At 38.0% G+C, this 23141-nt stretch overlaps 2 protein-coding genes across 5 annotated transcripts; one reads left to right on the forward strand and one right to left on the reverse strand.

Moving 5' to 3' along the window:
- Positions 1-17: 17 nt before the first annotated feature.
- Positions 18-11681, reverse strand: ssbp3b (single stranded DNA binding protein 3b). Of its 4 annotated transcripts, none has more exons than XM_084138867.1 (17): positions 11496-11681; positions 10773-10845; positions 10589-10650; positions 10046-10130; positions 7307-7396; positions 4756-4827; positions 4499-4558; positions 4359-4419; positions 4151-4274; positions 3668-3716; positions 3511-3546; positions 3352-3403; positions 3111-3175; positions 2871-2943; positions 2753-2781; positions 1943-2041; positions 18-1616 (listed from the first exon to the last, which is right to left on the reverse strand). In XM_084138867.1, exons 1-17 carry the CDS (start codon positions 11549-11551, stop codon positions 1584-1586), a joined length of 1119 nt encoding a protein of 372 aa, XP_083994993.1. In that variant the 5' UTR covers positions 11552-11681; the 3' UTR covers positions 18-1583. The 4 variants fall into 4 exon arrangements, with proteins under 4 accessions (XP_083994993.1, XP_083994996.1, XP_083994995.1 ...); XM_084138868.1 differs by having other exon boundaries at positions 1434-1613; XM_084138870.1 differs by lacking the exon at positions 4756-4827 and having other exon boundaries at positions 18-1613.
- A 766-nt stretch (positions 11682-12447) lies between these two features.
- acot11b (acyl-CoA thioesterase 11b) lies at positions 12448-21833 on the forward strand. The gene is made up of 16 exons (XM_084087741.1): positions 12448-12614; positions 14192-14391; positions 15023-15092; positions 15168-15228; positions 15884-15985; positions 16101-16236; positions 16522-16678; positions 16820-16939; positions 19216-19354; positions 19575-19630; positions 20010-20076; positions 20165-20248; positions 20372-20505; positions 20806-20937; positions 21029-21155; positions 21410-21833. The coding sequence occupies exons 2-16, from the start codon at positions 14202-14204 to the stop codon at positions 21566-21568; spliced, it is 1734 nt and encodes a 577-aa protein (XP_083943867.1). The 5' UTR covers positions 12448-12614; positions 14192-14201; the 3' UTR covers positions 21569-21833.
- Positions 21834-23141: the final 1308 nt, after the last annotated feature.

Consider the following 23141-nt stretch of genomic DNA (forward strand, 5'->3'; position numbering starts at 1 on the left):
ACAGACAGAGACTTAAGACAATTTGGGAACAACTTTATCTTACATTGAAACTGGTTCACTGATTCAAAGAGAATGATTTACATGGAAATCAAATGGCTGGATCTTGGCCCTCTGAAGAGATGCTACCCTAAAGAAGTCGGGGAGCATCAACAGCTTTACATCATTTTCCAAAGTTAAAATCAATTCACATTGAGCTTTCCCTTTTCTCTTAAAAAGCGATTAGCTGGAAACTGAAAATAGGGGATAAACGCTGCTTTCCGTCTTGCATTAGTATGAATGACTGAAAACATAAGACAAAAATCCACAGAAAGGAGCCAAATAATTTAGTAGTCAATATACAAACAAGCCTATTCAGCCCACAGTTAAAAGTATGATGCACAAGCTAACAAAAGCCGTGCAATACAACTACTAAAATGTAAAACAATGACCAAAAGCCTGTATAAATAGAATAAGTTACCATTCTAACTGTATTATGACTGACTGATGTCGCTCAAATGAAACCTAATACAAAACAAATCCAAACACACTAGAGTCTGGCTTACAAAAGCCACATCCTTTCGGGATGAAACCATTTCAGAGCTAAAACAAGAGGCACATGGCAGGGAATTACATATATATATATATTTTAAAAAATAAAATAAAAATAGGACAAACATGATATGGGCATCTTTAACCATCACAAATTCATGACAATCAAGCGCAACAACGGCTTAACATTTTTGCAGGGAGACGCATCCAGGCGCGAATTCCAGTCACCCAGCCTGGGAAGCTCTGAGAAGGTCTCATAGGTAGTATGTTTGTCAGGGTCAGCATCTGAGAGGATCAACTTATCCAGTCTTTTACCAAAGATAGAGACAGCAGTTAAATTTCAGAAAAAAAAAGAGAACATGAAATCAGTGCAGAAAACATAACAAATATCTTCAGGACTGGCACCCATCAATGCAGTTATTCCTTAAAAGCAGCTGCTTATAATGCTTGAAGACAAAAATGACAGTGTACGAGTAAAATACAACTCCGAGTCTTTCCTCGTTCAGAAAAGACAGATTTTTCTCACCACTTGATGCGTTTCACTGGAGAAAAATAAAAAACAGGTCATCGAAAGGCAATAAAATATTCACAGAATTCAAGGCCACATATGAGAGTTCAGTGTCAAAAAGTCGGAGGAAGTTTCGTACGTGTAAACCATGCTGAAGTTGGATGTGGATGTCGGATTTCGAGAGAGTGAACTGAGATTATTCCTCTTCGGCACAAAACGTATACACATCCAGCGATTATGTCAGCAGTAAACCATACTTTGCTTCTTAATGAGAGATGGCCTCAAAGGGGAACGAGAAAACAAAACAAAAAATCCAGGAGCATTGAGTCACATTTAGATGTTCTGATCTTAGAGAGGAGAAAAGATTTGCTAGCCATAAAAAAAAAAAAAAAAAAAAAAAGTAACAACCAAATTCATTTTGATATTGCATGAGACCACTTGTGAGGATGCAGGGCAGTCCCACCCAATTCCATTTCCTGTACATGTACTCTGTCTATGTCATCGATGGCCAACTGTGAGTTTCCAGAACGGAGCAAACAGACTGGCATCAGACGCTCATGGTCATGGAAGGAGAGTACTGCTGTAAATACAAAAAAAAAAAAAAGGGTCAAAAACTGAAGCAAAACATTACAGAAAAACAACCAGTCCGTGTATTCACTTCACACTCACTGTGCCCTAACTAGTTGCAAAATGATAAAGCGAGTTTTTGTACGACAATTTGTCCTTTGTGCCGTACCAGTGATCTCTCATTGGTGTAAAATCCTGCTAGCATAACTTGTTTTCCGATTTAGAGGATGTATTGCATTGTGCCAGCATACCACTTTCATTTGAGGACATAAAAAGGGGATAAGTATTGCTAGTACTTTCAAAACCATAATATAGTATATAAACGTCAAGGTATCTTACATTATCATTTTGGAAGGAGTGAAGGTAGCTGCCTCCTACATCTTCATCTCTAGGGGTCCCGGGTGGATTGCTCATGCCACTCATATTGTTAGGAGAATTCTGATGATGAGATGTATAGTAATTGGCAAGTTAAATAAGCAGTGAATACAGTGCTGCAGGGATGACATTTTTGTAGGCCAATCTGGAAGACAGCATCACCCTGGTTCCCTCGACAATAAGACTTTTCCATTGGCTTTTGATTCTTATAAAAAATAAGCTCTATGACCAACCAAACTTTAAGATTCTTACAGGTTTCGTTCAACATAATCTGCACAAACCTAAAGTTAGGCTACAAACGAACTACACCACAGTAGCAATGTTCAACATCACCACCAATAGGCCTTCAAAAACTCATAATATTTTAGTTTGAGTTAGAATAGTTTGCAAGAGCATGAGTATAAACACAATGAGCTGTAAAACATCCCAGACAACCTATGTAATCCCATTTATCTTAAAAATAAAATAAAAATCACTAGCAGGGTATTACTGCTGAAGTTTATGCCTGAAAATAAAACGTGAAGATATCTTAAGCTTGTGTTAACCACAGAACTTATTTCAGGCATTCAACCAAAAATCTATTTTTTAAAAACCCACTGATTTTAGGGTGATGGAACTGAAGTGCAAAAATGCTAACTTGTTTCCAAGTTCTAGGACCCATTCCCGCAGCACTATGAAATACTCTTTTACAGCAAGATTTTAAATGCATCTCATTGTGACCCAAATATAATGATGGGAAGAAAAAAAAAATACAATTTGAAAGATTATAATCACCTTTGGAAGTCCATCCAGGTCTCCTGAACCTACAAAGACAGAAACAAACATGAATTTGTTTCCAAATGGATATAACATTTTCTTGAATTAAATTTCAAATATAACCATGTGTATTTACCTCCATTCATATGCATCGGGTCCATTCCTGCCATGGCCCCTAGAGGTCCCTCAGAGCCTGGGCCTATGGGAAACTGGACAAAACCAGTGGGAATTAAAAAAAAAAACGACATCAGACAGTAATGATGAAAAAGGGTAACATGAACACAGCCAAAGGCACTTCTGCTTCATTAATGTACTACACCAAGCAATTACTGAACAGTGTGCCTCTGAGAAATGAGTCAGCAGGTCTGTCTCTTACACTGTTGCGCCCTCCACCTCCTGAGTTTATCATGGTGTACAGGTTTTCACTGGAGTTGTTGGAGTCTGAGGGTGAGAAATCTTTCATTAATGGCATGGAGATCTCTGCATGATCAGTTATGACTGATATTCTGCTTTAGATATTTAAGCAAACCCGTGTGATAAATCTGACATCCATGGAAATCAGAGTTAAACAAAATCCAATAAAGACGATTATGAAAGACTCTCAGCTGCAAACAGACCTGCTGGACTAGGAACAATGCCAGGTGTTCCTGGAGGCCCTCCTTGTGGACCCTGGAGAAACAAATGGATTACATCTTTAGATTCATACTTCAAAGTCTTTATGTATTACTACGGTAATTATGATAAAATGTACAGTAGATGAGGAACTCTTCTCTTACCCCATATGCACCAGGAGATGGTGATGAATATGGCATCTAAAGCAAAACAAACAGACATATGTTTAAGCATGCAGCATTCTATTAGTCATACATATAATAATTGTAATAAAATTCTTAAAATTTGTTAGACTATAATACAGAAACAAAGTTGGCTCACGTTGTTGGCATTTGGATTTGGCCATGGTGGTCTGCCATTTCCAGGGCCCCTGGAGTCAAATAAAATTATGTGTATTAGAATTGAGTTTCAATTTAATAATTCATTTACATGATACACCAACATTCAAAAGCTTGGGGTTGGTAAGATTTTAATGTTAATGTAAAATAACAGAATAACTCTTAATACGTTTTAAAAAGTAATATATTCCTGGGATGGCAAAGCTGATTTTAAGCAGCCATTACTCCAGTCTTCAGTGTCAGAAATCGTTCTAATATGATGATTTAAAGCTCAAGAAACATTTCTTTTTATTAGCAATTTTGAAAACAGTTGTGCTGATTATTTTTTGTGGAAACCTTTTCTAACATTATAAATGTCTTTACTGTCACCTTTAAGGTGTCCTTGCTGAATACAAATATAATTGTTTTTAATCTTACTGAGCCCACATTTTCAAATGGTAGCATACGTTGCCACAAAAGCTCTTACATGTTCACTCCTGGCATGCCAGGGCCCATTGAGTTGTGTGGTGGTCTCATTCCTCCTCCAAAACTCTGGGGGCTGGGGCCCATGGGACCCATTCCTCTAGGAACATTCATCCTCTGCATCGGCCCTTTAGATGGGGAAAGGAGAAGTCAAATTTATGCTGTCTAGATGCCTTAAAACAACTCAGATGTCATATGCGATGAAGGCTCACCCTGTAGTCTGGGATCCATGTTTGGGAGCATTGGCTGGGCAGTTGGAACTCCACCAGGGGGCTAGAAAAGTTTAGATACAAATTCATTTTTTTATTTAATTTGACATTTTAATTTAATCTACAATTAACTGACAACTTACCTGGTTGCCCATTCTGATGGGGGGTCTTGGACCCCCTCCAAAGCGAGGTGACATGAAAGGCTGCAACACAAAATCAACTTGTTAGAAAACTGTAACACTGACATATTGTCTGAATCCAATGAAGTTATGACAAAAAGGATGTCTGCAGAACATGGGGTAACCACAGCTCAGCAGAGCAGCAGGACAGCGTGAGAGAAACAACACAGAGGGCAGAACCGGTCAATTGAAATAGTCCGTGAATAGACAGGAGCTGCTACCTGGCCGTGGGGTCCCATCATGCTGTTAGGGGGAGGAGGAGCGTGAGGGGAGGCCTGGGAGCCGGGAGGGCCCTAAGAAAGTGAAGAGACCACACGAGAGGAGAGCAGGAGCGAGAGACCAAGCAAGGGAAATGTAGCAAGTGATAAAAAAAAGAGCATTGGAAAAACAGAAATAATGAGAGAGACAGAAGAGAAAGGAAAAAAAAAAAGATTCATTAGGCTGTTTAAAGGGCTGGAAAGAGAACAACACCAGAGAACACACTGAGAATCCTATGTGACTGGTGGCTGAACAGCTAAACTCTGAAAGAGCAAAGCATTACGGTTAAGTTCAAACAAATGAATCAATGGGTGAACAAAAGGGATCAGTAAGAGCTAGGGGTTGAACAACTTCAGATTTTTTTTTTAAGTCGACATTAATGTAACTAAAGTCGATTCGACTAGTCGCTGATGACCTCATTAATGAATAAATAAGCCTGAACCCCCGATCTAAGACTTGAATGCGGGTTGCCTTATGCACAGCTATGGCATATGACAGCGCTCCCCACAAGGCTACTGCTTCAAATTAACAGCTTATTTTTATTAGTTCTTTTGTCTTTGGGTCATTATATTTCTCACAGATTTCTGCTCGATCCATTTTCAGATATAAAGTAGCACAGTACACATTTATATGAATGAATGCATTAGTGAGAGCACAACTGCATGTGAGTGAATTCTACCTGGCAGCATCTCTCTACTAATAGTGAAGCTATGTTTTTTTTTTTACTAAGTAATATATGCTAGAACTTTCATGTTCTAAGCTATTTTACTGATAAATCACAGAACAGTGTGTGTGCGTGTTGACAATACATTTCTGCACTACTGGATGTTTGTGTGGACGCACGATCTACATGTGATGTGCTACTGTCTGTATATGTGTGCGTTACAATGCAGCAGCACATTAGTTTAGCTTACGTGTACAATAAACTGTTTAAAATGTACATTCGCCCGATCAATTTTGAGCATCCAGATGGTATAATCAAACATATCTTGTGGGGCGGTCTCGGAGTATACATTTATTTGTCATTTTAACTGTTGGAAACAGACCATAAAATTGGACTTCAAAGATTTATTATATTATCCTATAGGCCATGATCAGCAATCAGCGACTAGAAGTCAAATAGTCTGTGCAACCCCTAGTAAGCGCACAAGTTAACATTTATGAAGAATACAACAGGAAAAGCGAACACTGGACTCAGTGACTAGTCAGAGCCGTGCCATCATTTTCTTTTTTTACGCAAAGCTACTCAATTTAAAACACTAGTATTCACTACTAGCCAAAACTTTGGATATATTGAAGGTGTTCCCATTAGTACTGGAAACTTGTTGGCTGCTTTTCCCTCAGTATCCTATATAACTATTAATTATTATTATTATTATTATTATAAATTATAATCTATTGTATATTTTATCAAATATTATACACAAAATATATAATAATATACACACTCCTGGGCAAAAAAATAATAATTTAGTGGTCTTTTGATCAAATCAATCACTGGTCAGGATATTAGCAAGAATTACACAAATACTGTAGATAAAGTAACTTAGCACAGAAAAGCCTTTCCCTTTGTTTTCTTTAAATGATTAAGCTGTGTGAGTAATCTTGCAAACAGCTTTTTACAGGAAGACGAGTCAGTGTTGTTCCACGGCTTCAAACAGTTCATGAGTAGTTCAAAAATGTCTCCCAGTTCGTTTAAGTTTAACGTAAGACCAAATATTTGCTATAGGGTTCAAATCTGGATTCTGACCAAGGCCAAAACATGAGCCTGATGGACTTCTCAAGCCGCTTGTTTGTTTTTTTTGTTGAAATTTGTGCAGGAACATTGTCTTGTTGAAAAATAACATCTGACCATTCCTCTTAAGATAACTTTTCATTTGTGGGAAGCAAGTCATTCTGCAATATTCTCCTGTATCCCAAAGCATTAAATGACTTTGCACAGTGAAATAGCTCACCAATACAAACAGCTAAAAGGACTCCCCACACAATGGCACCTCTTCCTCCATGCTTCACGGTTCATGATGCATTTATTATATTTCTCACCAGATTTCCAAACACACCGCTCTGGAGCATCACCATCGCAGCAACTCGTGTTTCATTGTGATTCATCACTCCACACGCAACTTCCAAAATTCTGCCAAAAACTTAATTCTGTCTTTGATGCTTTTCTGAGACAGCAATGGCTCTTAAAGTAGTGCATTTGCTTAAATTTTGCTAATTCCCTGACCAATAATTTGGGGTTAAGACAATTAAAAGCCTTGTGTTTAGCCATTTTTTTGCCCAGGAGTGTTTGTTTGTGTGTGCGTGTATATATATATATATATATATATATATATATATATATACATACATACACACACACACACACACAACATAGATACAACACTTTTTAAAATCATGACAAACATTGAATCACTGTCCAAACCTGGTATGTCTATGTAAGTTTAGAATCAGGTGCATCTTAAAAAAAAATCTCAAAGGAGATGAGGTTTACACAGAGGGTGATGATCTAACCTGGAAGAATCCAGGGGGCATGGGTCCACCGGGCATGCCATCTCCTGGTGGCATGTTCCCAAGAACAGGACTGGGGGCTGCTGCGGCACTCTGTGGACACAAAGAAAAAGAGTTACAAGTTAGATGGGGAAAAAACACTTGTACATCTTAGGCACTGATTATTTTCCTAGGAAAACCAGAATAAATCTTAAGCTTAACGCATTCTAGCACTCTGTACTCAACCAGCAAGCAATAAATCCAACGGCACAGCCACAACTGACTGGTGTAAAATCCACAAAACCAAGACGAAAGAACTAGGTTTCCGAGCACAACAGGGATTTGAGCATGCATATAATGGCAGTGGAAGAAGCACAGTGTGGTCTGCTGCCTGTCACACTTCAGCCCGAGTTAACCGAGCAAGGCTTTTCAGAGTGCGCTGTGAAATATCACAGGAAGGAGATAGAAAGAAAAAAAGAGCAGCTGACCCTAATGGAGCAACAAAGATCAGAACAGGCCAATGGGAAGAGCCAGACCGAGACTGATCCGTAACAATGGAGCAGCTACGCTTTCCATTCAGACAAAGTCAAAGTCCACAGCTCAAGGGGCCAAGAAGACTTTTTAGTTTTTAAATCCACATGAAAATCAAAATCACACTCCTAATACATATTTCTGGACACATCATTCACAGTTCATTAGTGCATCAGTGTTGTTATAAAGTAAATAGAAATCTTTAAAAAAAATACAAATAAAAAGACAAAAGCACATTACAAAATTACTCAAATCAAAATGAAAAAATGAAAATCTAAAAATAAACAATGCTGAATACTAATACACATACTATACTAACATATAAATATTACTAAAATAACACTGCAGTGTGTTGTATTCCAAAGAAAACTAATGTTTGACTTCACAATCACTTGCTCCGCCCCCAAAATGACTTTTCTATTTTGGCTGATGTCACCAAGGCTGCCGTTTCCTGTTTCGGAAGGTAAGCAATCCAACAAAATGAAAGGAAACTCTGGAACAGAATGCCCACTTTTCACGATCTAATCAATTCCCAATGGGAACTCAATCAATTTTTGCCTTTTCCCCCTAGCTGAATGTCTGGAAAATCATGTTACAGAAGTGAAATGGGTGGGAATTTAATGCTGCTTTAGGATTAGCAAAATTTCTCATATCCAAAAAAATCATTCGAGGATGAGTTAACCCAGGGAAACTGAAACATTCTTGGTTGTCCCACCCTGATGACAGCCCTCCATCACAACCTAACAACATTATATCTCTAAAATGCCCTAAAATAATTAAACAAATCCAACACAGTCCTGCTTTCTACAGCTCATCCCTCCCTTACGCTCCAAGTTCGCTTCCATGCTTCTCGTTCCATCTGTCTCTTCCCTCCCTTTCAATCTGCCTACCGACAGGCTCCGTGACAGCCATCAATCACTCTCCATCCCCACCACAGCCCGAGGGGGAGTGTTTCCCTTGACACAGCATGAAGACAACATGGCCACTGTTTAAAGAGGGCGCAGCCTCCTCCCCCACCCTCTGGAGAATGAGAGAGCACAGACCTGACGCCACGGTCCCGACCACAGCTGGGCACAAAAGGCAGGAGAGGAGACAGCGCCGATCACACGATGACTTCAAAACATAATGCCCTATAACACTCCTGCAGATCCAACTATGCTGAACATGCAGCTAATTTCCGAATGACTGATCATGTTTCATATGTCCCCGTACGGCAGCATCCTTTCAGATTACGGTGTCTAGACAGAAGAGCAAGGGTTTGATTTTTTACACTATCTGCATATGACCTCCGACCCATGGCCCCTTCACTAAAGCTTGCGGCTAGACAACAGCACTCATATATTATTGGTAGAGGGCTAAAGCTGGAGGTTTTCGCCTAAGAGTCGCATCTTGCCCACATAAGATGCTGGGAACACAGAGAAACGACAATTGGAGATGCCACAATTCAAGTTTTATGTATTAACTGTAACTAAAGACCAAAGATTACAGTCTCAATTATGTTTTCCAAAACTAGGACTGATTGGTCTCGGCGCAACTTGGCTAAAAAATATTTAGTTATTGCTAGTGATTTCATGCCATTGTAAAGGCCATTGGTGTACAAAATATAAATAAATAATAAGAGGTTAAAGCTGGAGGTTTTTGCCTAAGAGTCGCATCATTCCCACATTAGCTGTTGGAAATACAGAGAAATGAAAATTTGAGATGCCACAATACGAGTTGTACATTTTTAATTGTAACTAAACTATGCTAAAGAGTTTTTCCCACCACTTATTACGGTCTCATTTATGTTATCCAAAACTAGGACTGATCGGTCTCAGTGCAACTTGCCTAAAATGCTTTTATTAGATTTGTTAGTAACTTCATGCCATAGTAAAGGGCATGTTTCTACAAATCCATTTTAAAAAGTGCAATTTAAAATATCTATTAATAAATAAGGCCTTTCCTGGCTTCCTGGTCACACAGGCCTTTATTGTCCAATCAGCCAAACATCTTGTACATAACAAAGTGGATCGTCCAAGGTACATACCATCTTTGTCTAGAAACAGTGGTGATTCCATGGAAAACCCTGCTGACATCATTTCTATTGTAGGGATGATTACTACATCCTTCACACGTGACACTGTACACATTTTCTTATTATACAACACAGAGACTCTTCCAAAGTCACAGGCACAAGAAATGTAATTTTGTCCTCAACTTAAGCAGAATTTTCATGCGTTTCCATATACTCACATAGTCATGGAAAGCCTTGGCCTCGCTTGAATGTTCACATGTGTCTCTCCTCTCAGGAGCTGCACAGTAGAGGTCCCAAAAGACACTGGGGTGAGGAAAAAAGTGGTCATAAGTCTGCATATGCACAGTAATCAGATTAAAGGAGCAAATCATGGTAAAATTTAATTTCGGACATTATTTACGGTGCTTAGCCGCATGTCATTCCAAACCTGTATGTCTTTCCCTTCCACAGGTCAAATTTAAAGATTGTTTTCTGTGTAATAACAATAAACCATACAATGCATTAGCTTTGTGTGAGAAAAAGACCAAAAGATTTTAGTGAAATAAATACATTTCAAACAAATCAAACAGTGCAAAAATTGCATGGTTCACTTTTAAGATACTTTTTGAAGCTTCAGTCATCTTCAGAATTTCTCTCATTGTGTCCCGTAAAATTAAGAATGTCATGGTTTGGAACGACATGAGGGCGAGTAAATAATGTCATTTTTATTTTTTGGTCATATATTTCTTTTTACACATACATATTACACTCAAAATACTCACCACCACCAGGAATGCAGGAACCCAGGAGGGTCTCCCAATGTGATGTTCTTTTCCCATCGGATCTAGAATGGATCCGGAAATAATTACATCTTTTAAAGGTTCAGTCTAAGACTGTACAGGACATTGCAATTTTAATGTTTGCAAGGTAAAAACATCTCAAATGTGCTGTGGTTCTGGGTCTTACTTCTGACAGGAAAGTCTGCGCAGACTTCTGAGCACCAATGTGTAACAAATACTCATAAACATACAAAGCTAACCTGCAATAAAACAGAGAAAATAACATTAAGTTATTAAAGCAGCAAATGACAAATAAAAAATAATATGGTTGATGAGGACAAAACCAAGAAATCAATATTGTGTCACACTTCTCTCTGGTTTCCGCTAAAACAGTGTTTATAGTAAAAAAAAATGAATATATTCCTTAAAAGAATAATTATATTAACCAAAAAATATATAAATATTCACTATATACACATTACTAATTTATTTAAGTTTTTTATTATTATTCATAACCCCCCATTGAGCAAGGCAGCACCTCAAAAGCATGCAAAATGCATAAAAACTAAACAAAAGACGAGACCCACTCCCCTCCAAGACTGGCGTCTGTGGCAAAATGAAACGAGGAACACTGAAGCGCCCGTCCCGAATGCAGAAACTATTTCAAATAGGTGATTAAAAAAGGACGGTTTTTATTCTGGATCACATCACAATGACCAGGGGCGAAAGCTCTGTGCCACAGGGGGACCCCAGAATGGCGCACGGCCGGGCACTTTCGATTCAACGCTCTCACGACAAGCCTATAGCAGCAGCATACGCTCCATATGCAGTCGTGTCTATACTGCCCTAACAATAGGCTACATCCAACACAATAACACACGCACGACGGGCGATGTTCAAAAGACCTTACTTTTCCCGAGCTTGACCATCCGATGGCACGACGGAGCTTTTGCCTTTAGGAAACATGATTTTTTTGTGCACGGGAGAGTCACCCGCGTTTGCTTTTCCCCTATTTTCGACAATTCATCTGTCACTGCTCCAGGTTCGACTGCACAAACTAAACACACTGACGCCTTCTCAACCAACCTTGACTACTGGGGCGGAGGGGAATTGTGCTGTTTGATTGACAAGGGCAAGCGGCCAATGGCAGGGCGCCATTTCTCTTGCGTGATGCCCCCGCAGTGACGTATGTTCGGTGACCAAATAGTTCCTTCCTCCAATTTCCTGTGATTCTTTAAAGATGGGTTGCATTAGGCGCTCCACATTAATTAGCCCTGTATTTGTTTACTCTGTTGACTAAATGGGTTGCATGCTATGATAGTAACTGCGAGAAAGCGCAATACGAACAATGGAATCAAGCTGAATTAAGGCTACTATTAAAGCCTCACTTAGGCTACTATTATGGCTTGGAAATAATTGAAAGAAAAATAGAAGAAAAAAAAAAAGCCAGATAATATAATGTAAAATTCAAAGAAAATAGCATTAAAATGTAATGTAAAATTCATTATTATACATATTTTTTATTTTTAAACTTAAGTTAGCCTATTTATAGCCTATTATGAACTTATATACGCGAGAATAATCATAATTGCACTCTTTGCAATACATTTAGATTAAGAAATTCTTTGTAAGTAGGCTTATACAAAAATACATGTTTATATTGATTTTGGGTCTGTTAACAAATTCTTAAATTGGCCTAACTAAGTTATTAAAACCCTGTAAGCAGATTATATTTGTTTCGTAATATATATTTTAAAATGTGCTATTGTTAGCCTGTTGTTTCACCCTAATTCCATAAGGTCAGAGAGCTGATCTTGAGTAATGGATTCAGTCTACCTTAAAAAGTTTCTGGGCGTCACTGTAACTTCATTGGGATATGGGAACAGAGTAGAACGCAGTGTGGACACTTTGTTTGACTGGGAATAAGAATGTATTTTTATTTATTTTCATGTATCTTGCAAAGATTCAGACACTACGCAGACATCGTTTCTTTCTTCGTGCAAATGAGAGTGGTTTAACATCTATTCACGTAAGTTTGCTCATTTCCCAAGGCTATTTTAGTTCAGACGCAGTAGACACTTGAGAAATGACACAGAATAACCTGCTGTGCAAACTTTAGAAAAACGTAGGCTAATCATATGTTTTTCATAAAAATCAACAGATAATTGCATGCAACTTAATAATCGTGTATATATTGTTTTTTGTTGTTGTCTTGAATTAGAAAAATAATTAATTAATATGCAGTTTGTATAGTCTATAATAATATAGTCTATAATAATTAATTATTTAATAACTTTATGCAGTCTCCCATAACCTTAACTCATAACAATGAGAACCATTTATGAATGAGCAAAATTATGTAATTTGACAGCAGGTTAATGCCAGTCCAGTGCTTGTTAGAGGTCATGAGTCACTTTGTCTGACACATGACAAGTGTTCCGTTGGCTACATGAGAACCGAACAGGAGTTGTGTTTTAATGCTGAATAACGGCACACTGATATGATTGGTTAAGTTTTTATGCTTTTAATTGTAAAGTCCAACTGAAAACATATTGCGGAATATCAGCTGTAACATGTTTTGTAATTAGATGGCTCTTAATATTTGACTGTATGCACAGGCTTGAGTTAATAACAAACAGAAACGAGTTAAGCGTATTAATCGCTAGGGCACGTAGTTTTTACAGACAAAAACGGCTTTGTCCTGTTTCTGTTCTGGCTCCAAATCTTCTTCTTCATATTGGTTTGCTGTTATACTTTCACATGGCGCGAGCTATTTTTATTAGTTTTAATGCGTCTTTCACTGTTTTTCCAATAATTTTAAATAAAATGGTTTTTTTTTATTTTGATTTTATAGACGTTTCATGGAACTCAAAACATGCATATTGTCATAACTCATTATAAATCGAAATATACAAATAAATTAAGATTAAGATAGTGTTTGGCTAACTGGTGCAGGTTATTGCACCTAGAAAATAAACTGAAATTCATTGTGTAGCTAATACACACAGCTTGGGTGATAGAATAATTTTTCTTGATGTTTATAAAATATGATTGTAAATTAAATTTACAATACAATACAATACAATACTATTTTTTATTAATGCAGAATAATCTGTTCTTGTAGGGTCTGCAGTAATTCCATAAGGAATTTTCTCTGATTATAAATCTGTTGCAAGTCTAGCACTTTCAAGTAGTCTTTTTTTTTTTTTTTTTTAACTAAATTGGTATGACTAATCCCTTTTGAACTGACTCAAAATTTATGTGACTCATGAAAATAACAAGTAAAATGGACAGGCCGCAATTAGTGACTGTATAACATGCATTTGGAATCAAATATGATAATATAAAAAGAAGCATGAGCTTGTGTGATGACTTAATGTGCCTTGACCTCACCATGAATCCTGTGAAAATGACAAGTTACCTGTCCTGATATTCAAGCAAATGTTTATACAAGAAAACTTTATATAAGAAGATGGCCTTAAAGCTACACTTCCTGAACTTTTGACCTTCCACCTTCCTGATATGCTTCAAGGCAGTGATATTCTAAGATTTTGATTACCGCCAAATATGGATCTTAATATGTAAATATATTGCTCTGTCCAACAGAGCCCTAGTCATGGAAAGTGAGACCAGGGACCCTATGCTGCTAGCAGAGCCCATGTTCATTCTGGAGAATGGGGAGATGTATAGGAACCCAACTGAAGTAAAGATGAGCCAGATAGTCCTTCCCTGCCATGCAAACCACTGTGGAGAACTCAGTTCTGGGCAGCTGCTCAAGTGGATGGACTCCACCGCCTGCCTGTCAGGTCCGTTTGGGGTATTCTTAATGTTAGAGACAAACTGAGTTACTGTCACTGTTTAAATGAAACCATGATTATTTAATTTTATTTTAAATTCAGCTCACAACTGATCCCTGCCAATGATCCAGTAAAACTATTTCAAGTAAATTTTTTAAGGTGATTTAATTTCACTCTGAATCATTGCCGTCACCTCCGATATTCATGTAAACACCCCCACACCATATGCTTGTACTAAGTGTCATTAGACATCGCAGATGGAGGAGTCTTTACAGTTTAGACTGTGATTTCCATCCTCTCACCGTGAATAAACAGAGGAACGGGCTGGTGAGAAAGTTTAATAGCAGTTGGAATGATTTTGAATCATATTTAGCTGATAAAAGGCAAAAGCATTTCTGTGGCTAAACCTTTGTAGCACTGTGAAAAGCACAGATGGTGGTTGGTAACAGCTTTACATGCTTCCCTTCATGTTGCTCAGAATGAGCTGCGCTGGCCTGTTTGTTTTCTCTTCATTCGGAAGCGCAGAACCTTATTTCTTCCTTCAGAATTACCTACTTGCGTTTTCAGAAGAACCTGCTTAAATACTTGCTTTGGGTGTAAACATTTAATAATCATTAAATATTTGCTCTCTTGTTTCCAGCTGAAAGACATGCTGGCTGCTCCTGTATCACGGCTTCAGTGGATGACATTCACTTTGAAACAACCATAGGGTAAAAACATATACAGGAACTTACTTCAAATTGAAACAACAAGTTTCAACAAGATTTGTTTTGTTGCTTCTTCAGGATTGGACAGGTTGTAAACATTACAGCCAAAGTCAACAGAGCCTTCACATCCAGCATGGAGGTTTGTGGGATCTATATTGCTATTTAATATTCACTTAATATTCAGCAATATTATGGATTTCACTGCACTGACACTATTGGATGAGAACTGAACTGACATCACTGTTTTCTGCAGAGCTGCTTTATAGCTAAATTGAACTAATTTCACAATGGATTAACTTTACAGAGTTATTGAACCAAACTGAATCAACTCTGAACTGATTTCAGCTGAACAATGACACTATTGTCTTTTTAGAGCGGCTTTGCAGCAAAATTGAATTCTGTTTGCGTCATTGAATCATTATTTTCCTGTTTATCACTGTAAAGCTGCTTTGAAACTATTTGTGTTGGATAAAGCACTATATAAATAAAGGTGACTATTTAGCGCAAATTAGAGAGCACAAATGATTTTAATAATCAAACATCTATTGATATTATTAACATGTAGAATTTTGGTCATTGACTAATGAACAACCAAAACACTGCATTTCACTTCTGCTCTAGCTTGTGCGCTAATCTAGTTCATACTGGAAACTTGTCAGTGTGTACTTTGAATATTGCTGACTCTTATGATAAATTACTTGCAATATTTCTGATTTGTAATTCACTTTGGACAAAAGCTTCTTCTAAATGAATAAAACCAAACGTGTGACTGATGATGTCGGTCTTTGTCACAGGTTGGGATTTCGGTGAGCTGTGAAGATCTCTTTAGTGACAGACAGTGGAAGGTCTGCCACGCTTTCGCCACCTTTGTGGCCCGTCGTACAGAAGCGGGAAAGGTAAGAAACGTCACTGAAACAAATATTTTTAGGCACACCTTTGAATCAGATCTTGGATTTGCTCCATGTCTTGTTAGAGTTGTGATTGATCATTGCAGTGTTTGGGTTTGCACAGGTACAGCTCAAGCAGGTGATTCCACACACGCAGGCAGAGCAGATGGAGTACAGCATCGCAGCCGAGCGCAGGAGGATGAGACTAATCCACGCAGAGACTATTATCGACCTCCTCAGCAGCTGCTCCTCTCAGACAGGTGAGCAGAGACTCTCTCCAGGTGTGTTTGTTTACCTCCAAGACTTTGAAGAGAGGCCATGGGAAATGAGTCATGAATCACAAGTTGAGTTCATGATTAAAGGTGTCATTTGGTTTGTTTTGGTGTCTCTTCATGAGTATTCCGCCAACATTCATTTAAGCATATATATATGTGCAGTAAACCTTCACCGTTCGCTTACAAAGGGTCACGTGGTTTGAAGTGTGTAGAATAAATAGAGTGGAAGATGCACGAGCTCTGATAAGTGGTGCTCTATTTGTTTGTCAGTGAGTGAGCATCTAGATTACCAGGATGCGGTGCCTGCAGAGAGAACTCGGGTAGAAAGCGTTGAGCTGGTGCTGCCGCCTCATGCCAATCACCAGGTCAGCACCTTCGGTGGACAAATCATGGCCTGGATGGAGAATGTAGCCACCATCTCTGCCAGGTGTACAGTCACTGTTCTACTACAGTTGAATCTGATGACAAAAAACTCATTCAGGATATTCTATTATAGAAAAATAATTAGAACCTGTAAATAAATCATTGGTGTTTTGGTGCATTATACTCTGTATGCTTTTTCCTCTAGCCGTTTGTGTAATGCTCACCCAATTCTGCGGAGCATAGACATGTTCCACTTTCGTGGCCCCTCCCACATTGGAGACAGACTGGTGTTGAAGGCAATCGTAAACAATGCTTTCAAGAAAAGGTACCACTATATGAAAATAAAAATTGTGCTGATCACTGGGGCGAATACCCCAAACATTCAAAAGTTTGGTGTTAATAGGATTGTTTTGGAAGTTAGTTCACCCAAAAATAAAGTTCTGTCATTAATTACTCACCCTCAAGTCGTCCCAATCCTGTAAGACATTTGTTCATTTTCTGAACACAAATGAAGGTCTTATAAATGAAATCTGAGAGCTTTCTGTCCCTTCATTGATAGCCTACACAACTACCACTTTGAAGCCTCAGAAAGGTAGTAAACACCACATTAAAGTGATCCATGTGACTCCAGTGGTTTAACCTCAATTTTATAAAGCGACAAAAGTGTTGTTTTTGTGAAAAAAACTAAACAGAAATTGCCACTCTATGGGTCTACAAAATATTGATCTCCAACATGTGTTCACACAACAACTTCTGCTCCTGCGTCAACACAACACGCACGCGTCGTGGTGCTCTCGTGATGATGCTGAAATCTCAGCTTTTTGACATCACAAGAATAAATAACATTTTAAAATCTATCTATAAATTACAGAAACGTCTGTCTGTCTGTATGTGTGTGTGTGTATGTGTGTCTGTTACTCGCATATCTCTCGAACCGTTAGTCCGATTGATTTCAAGCTCGACAGGTGTCTTGCCACGGGCACGAGTAAGTGCAGTGCCAAGTTTGACGTTGTTTGGATGAGAAATGCAAAAGATATCGTTAAATATATCATTTTTATTAGGTTGTGGTTTAAAAATAAACATTCTGACATTAGAGGGTTGTATCCATAGATATCATATATAAAGGCTAGATGTCTCGTGCTCGCTGCTGGCCAATGGAGGTCGACGTCCGCACGTGGCGGCCATCTTGCCACAGTGTGCTCGCTCACTCGTTTAATGGTGCATGTACTTTTAAATAACCATAACTTGCTCAATTTTCTACCGATTTTCAAACGGTTTGGTTTGTTATAAACGTCAGAGATGTAATTATGACACTGCATACATACAGTGCATATGAATAATTATAACATACATGTTCAAGCATTCGGAATTATATCCACGTTAATAACGTTTGTAAGAAACCAAACATTTACAAAAATCTTGTAAATCCGTCAAGATTTCAGCGAGATAAGAGGATTTGTGTGCGTGCTGATCATTCACCTTAATGCACAGCTTCACTGTGACAAGATGGCCGAACGGTGATGCCGGAAGTGACTGCGCCATAAGACATCTAGCGTTTATATAGATATCTATGGTTGTATCAGTCAAAGAAGCCCCAAGAAGGTTGTGGTTTAAAAATAAACATTCTGACATAAAACACTCAGTCAGCTACACTGTTTACTTCTGAATATTATAGTTTGGTTCCAGAACGTGATAAATCCATTTTGATTAATTTGAGTAAAAATGTGTTTTCTATACCAAGAAAGTGGCAAGATGAAAACCACTATTTTCTGTTTCAAACTTTCACATAGCATCTTTAGGTTATAATAACATAAATTCAAATCCAGATTTTGATTTTCAAAGATTTATTATAAAAACGGATTATTTTTCCCCAAAAATGCAATAAATTCATGATACTTTTTTTTCCAAAATGCAATTAATCCATTGAATCAATATAAAAGTAATTTTTTATCATACTGACACTGTTGAAATCAGCCATCGCTAAGGAATATCTCCTGAACTTTTTTGTTCAGCGATCAGCTCACAAAAACTGATTTTGCACGGGCACTTAGCACTGCTCCCTGAATCGACGGATGTGGATGTAATTCATTGTGGATGTAATTCATATTAATTTGTGGATGTAAACTGAATCTATAAGTCAGCTATGCTGTTTACTTCTGAATATTATATTTCATTCTGGTGCGCTTAACGTTATCGCTACTGTGTAAATGCTATTCACCAACTAAACATATCCTTTTCAGTGCGTTCACATTCTCTTTCACGGGCATCATTTGTAGTAGCCTATTCACAAACGGTTTGCTCAAGCATAGCGTTTTCTCGGAGTTCACGTTGTGCTTTCTACCATGCACAAATAAAAATGTCACTGAACTTTTGCTGTGTAATTGTAACAATGTGCACTCAAACACACCAAACCAACAATTACTAAAAACACACTTAAAAACGTATTAACTTATTTTGCACGGGCATTTTGCACTAGTATATTAAAATAGCAAACAGCTATTATTATTATATTACATTTAGTAGCTCAGTATCACTTACATCCACGAATCAAGAAGCCTGATTTATCCTTGCGCAACTGTTATGTTGTGCTTGCTATTCCAGTATGGAGGTGGGAGTGTGTGCAGAGGCCTATCAGGGTGGAGAACCCCTGCGACACATCAACACTGCCTTCATGAACTTTGAGGTCTTGGACAATGACAGGAAGCCACGCACTTTGCCAAGGATACGGCCTGAGCCTGTGGTGAGCGCTGTAACATTCTTATAATCCCTCACATGGTGGATAAGTTAAACTTGTTGACAGAGGAGTTTGTTGGATGGGTTCAAGAGGGTGAAACAGAATCAGTGCTGGAACTGAAGTGCTTCCTTGACATGAAAACATGCAGTTTTTAAAACCGTATCTTATTTAGATTTGATTTATTCTTTAGATTAGAAATCATAATCTCCTCATCCTGTCTTTTTAGGATGGTAAGAGGCGCTTTCAGGAAGCCATAGCTAGAAAGAAAATCCGCCTCGACAGGTAAGATCCTGTAGATTGTCTCTTTTATAACAGGTTTGGCTGGTTTCACAGACAAGGCTTAAACCTAGTCCCAGACTAAAATGCATGTTTGAGCTGTCTTAACTGAAAGAAACTTGCTCTGTCATATTTTAAAATATGTCATTGCCATTGCTTTATCTCAGATTCATTTTTTTTCCGAACGCACATTTATAAAGCTACTTAAGCCTGGCTTAATCTAAGCCTTGTCTGTGAAACCAGGCCATTATGTCATATTTTTATGATCATATGCTATTTATAAGCTCTGGCTGTATATCATATTCAAAGTTAACTTTACAGTTATAAAAATTCCTGCATGGCAGACATGGGACACTGATCACATGAGTATGCTCTCCTCTTACAGGAAGTACATAATATCCTGCAAGCAAAGTGAGGTTCCTCTCTCAGTTCCCTGGGACCAAAGTAACCAGGTATATTAATCTGTTCTAAGAGCTATAAATGTCATGGATATACTTAAAATGCTTTACAGAATCACATGACTATTCCATATCTTCCCAGATGTACCTCAGTTACAATAATGTTTCGGCACTGAAAATGTTAGCTGCCCGGACCAACTGGGTCTTGACCTCAGAGAAAAACAAGGTGGATAATCTTTGTATTTTTAAAGTTTTCATTTTGTCCTTTTGAGATTACATGGGTGACTTGAGCAGTCAAAAATACTGTAGAAGCTTGAGAGAAATTTATGAGCTGAAACGTTGTGCCCAGGTGAGCTTATACACGCTGGAGGAGAACCAGATTTTGTGCTTTAAGGTGGAGACCCATGTGGCCATGGCGGCCGAGCAGGTGTTTCTGTTACTGTTTGATCTAAGGCGAAGGAAGGCATGGGACCACCACTACCAGTATGTCAAATGTATTTTGTTGCATTAAAATGACTGTGAGGAATCCTATGAGAATGGCTCACTAATATAACATTTGAATTATTTGCAATTACTACATCTCACTATATTATTCATCTTCCCAAATAAACAATATGACCAGGGTGGCTGGTACAGAAAATGTTGAAATATATATACTATATTGCAACAACTGAATTTTCTTTCAGGTCGTCTTGTAGATAAAGCTAAATTATCAGCCAGTTTCAAATTACTTAACGTAGAACTAATATTATAACTGAACATAATAAATATGCTCTAATACAGAGAGTGTGAAGTGATAACCAACCCACATGAAGACGACACCATCTACCGTGTTGTCACCCCCTCTGTGACTAAAGGAGGCAAAGTCCAGGAATTCATCCTCCTGGCCTCTAGGAGGCGCCCTTGTGATTCTGGGTAAACCTCTAACTCCTAAAGAATGAATTTTGTTTTGTCTTTCCAAAGGACAGTATAACATTAGTTATTATTATATCTTTGTCCTTTTCAGAGACCCTTACTTGATTGCCTTGCGTTCTGTTACCCTGCCTGCGTACCCTCCTACTGAAGACTACAACAGAGGAGAGGTGCTCTGTGCTGGGTTCAGTATCTGGGAAGAGGAAAGCTCTTTCACAAAGGTAATAAATACACAGAAAACCTAATGGGCACTTATACTGAATGACTGAATGAGTCAAAGTTCAAGAATTAACACAGCTTTAAACATAACAATCTCTTTAACTGAAATAATATGCATGTACATTAGCCAATAACACCATTTATTATAACTCATGTTTAGAAACTGCTTAGAGGTTCCTGATTCTGCCACATAGGTGTTAAAGTACTAAAGGTTAAGTGCGTCTGGCTTACATGCTTATGTATGCATTTCTCTCAGATTTCTTACTACAACCAGGCCACTCCTGGCGTGCTGCCCTATATCTCCACTGACATTGCTGGCCTTTCCTCCAGCTTCTACTGCACCTTTGCCTCATGTAGCGCTTTCCTGGAGGGTAATAAAGACAGCCTGGCTTCTCTGCCCACCTCCACCCTGTGACAAAACTCAGGGAGAAGTTGAAGTCGACATTCTGTGCTATTCAGTAATTGATTTTGTTTCTGAAAAATAATGGTTTGCGTCAAGACTTCACTGTAGAATTTTGGATGACAGACATTCACATCTGAGTTCAGTATAAAAGACAATGAACTGTTTGGTTCATAAAATACTCTTTTTCCGTATGAATTCAGAAAAAGGTATTAGCATTGTTTTCATGATCCTTTTTCTGTTAAAACACCAGATCATAAATATATTACACATTATTTTGTAATGTAGACATGATGAATATTATTATTATTATTTAAAAAAATTATATATTTTAATATATATATATTCACCTTCTTGACTATAAGCTAGAATTCAGGGTCATGTGCAATCATGTAAAAAACTCTATAGATGCCTTTACCAGAAGACTAAGGTGACAAGGTCGATATGTGGTACTTCCTGTGACAAGTTCAAGTCAATATCAAGTTTGCATAGATTTTCAGTCTAGTCATTTACAAATGTTAGATTCTATACCTTTTTATGCTAGGCCAGAACAATACATTGAATTTCACATTCCTGATTTGTTGGACTTCTGGATGAAGACATGGGATAATGATTTTTGATGTTGTTTTCATTAGTACTATTACATATAGCAATTTAGTGCAGTACATCTTTATTCATTCTCAAGCAAAATTGGTTTGGGCATTAAAAGATGATTTAAAGATCCTTGTGTTATACTATGAAAAATTGCAATGTTTTGACTTGCTTCTTGCTTCTGTTCTCCAGCTAACACATGCCATTCAGTTCATCTTTCTTAAGTGCTATTTTTAATGAGTGTAATGATGACTCAGTGTGGAATTATTTGTTATGTAAAGTTAGACTGTGGCTTTAACACTAGTTACTCTTGACTTGTGACTGACGGACGGGGGTGGTTGTGTATTAGGAGATTATTTTTGGATCCCTGTTATGTAATGTTTTGGATTTTAAAAAGAGGAGCAGATCCCATTATCTATAATATATATAACCTTTGCAGACATCTTCAGTTGAGTACTATAATACAGTGAGGAAAATAAGTATTTGAACACCCTGCTATTTTGCAAGTTCTCCCACTTGGAAATCATGGAGGGGTCTGAAATTGACATCGTAGGTGCATGTCCACTGTGAGAGACATAATCTAAAAAAAAAAATCCAGAAATCACAATATATGATTTTTTAACTATTTATTTGTATGATACAGCTGCAAATAAGTATTTGAACACCTGTCTATCAGCTAGAATTCTGACCCTCAAAGACCTGTTAGTCTGCCTTTAAAATGTCCACCTCCACTCCATTTATTATCCTAAATTAGATGCACCTGTTTGAGGTCGTTAGCTGCATAAAGACACCTGTCCACCCCATACAATCAGTAAGAATCCAACTACTAACATGGCCAAGACCAAAGAGCTGTCCAAAGACACTAGAGACAAAATTGTACACCTCCACAAGGCTGGAAAGGGCTACGGGGAAATTGCCAGGCAGCTTGGTGAAAAAAGGTCCACTGTTGGAGCAATCATTAGAAAATGGAAGAAGCTAAACATGACTGTCAATCTCC

Source organism: Abramis brama (genome assembly GCF_963993115.1).
Source record: "Abramis brama genome assembly, chromosome: 16".
NCBI lineage: Eukaryota > Metazoa > Chordata > Actinopteri > Cypriniformes > Leuciscidae > Abramis > Abramis brama.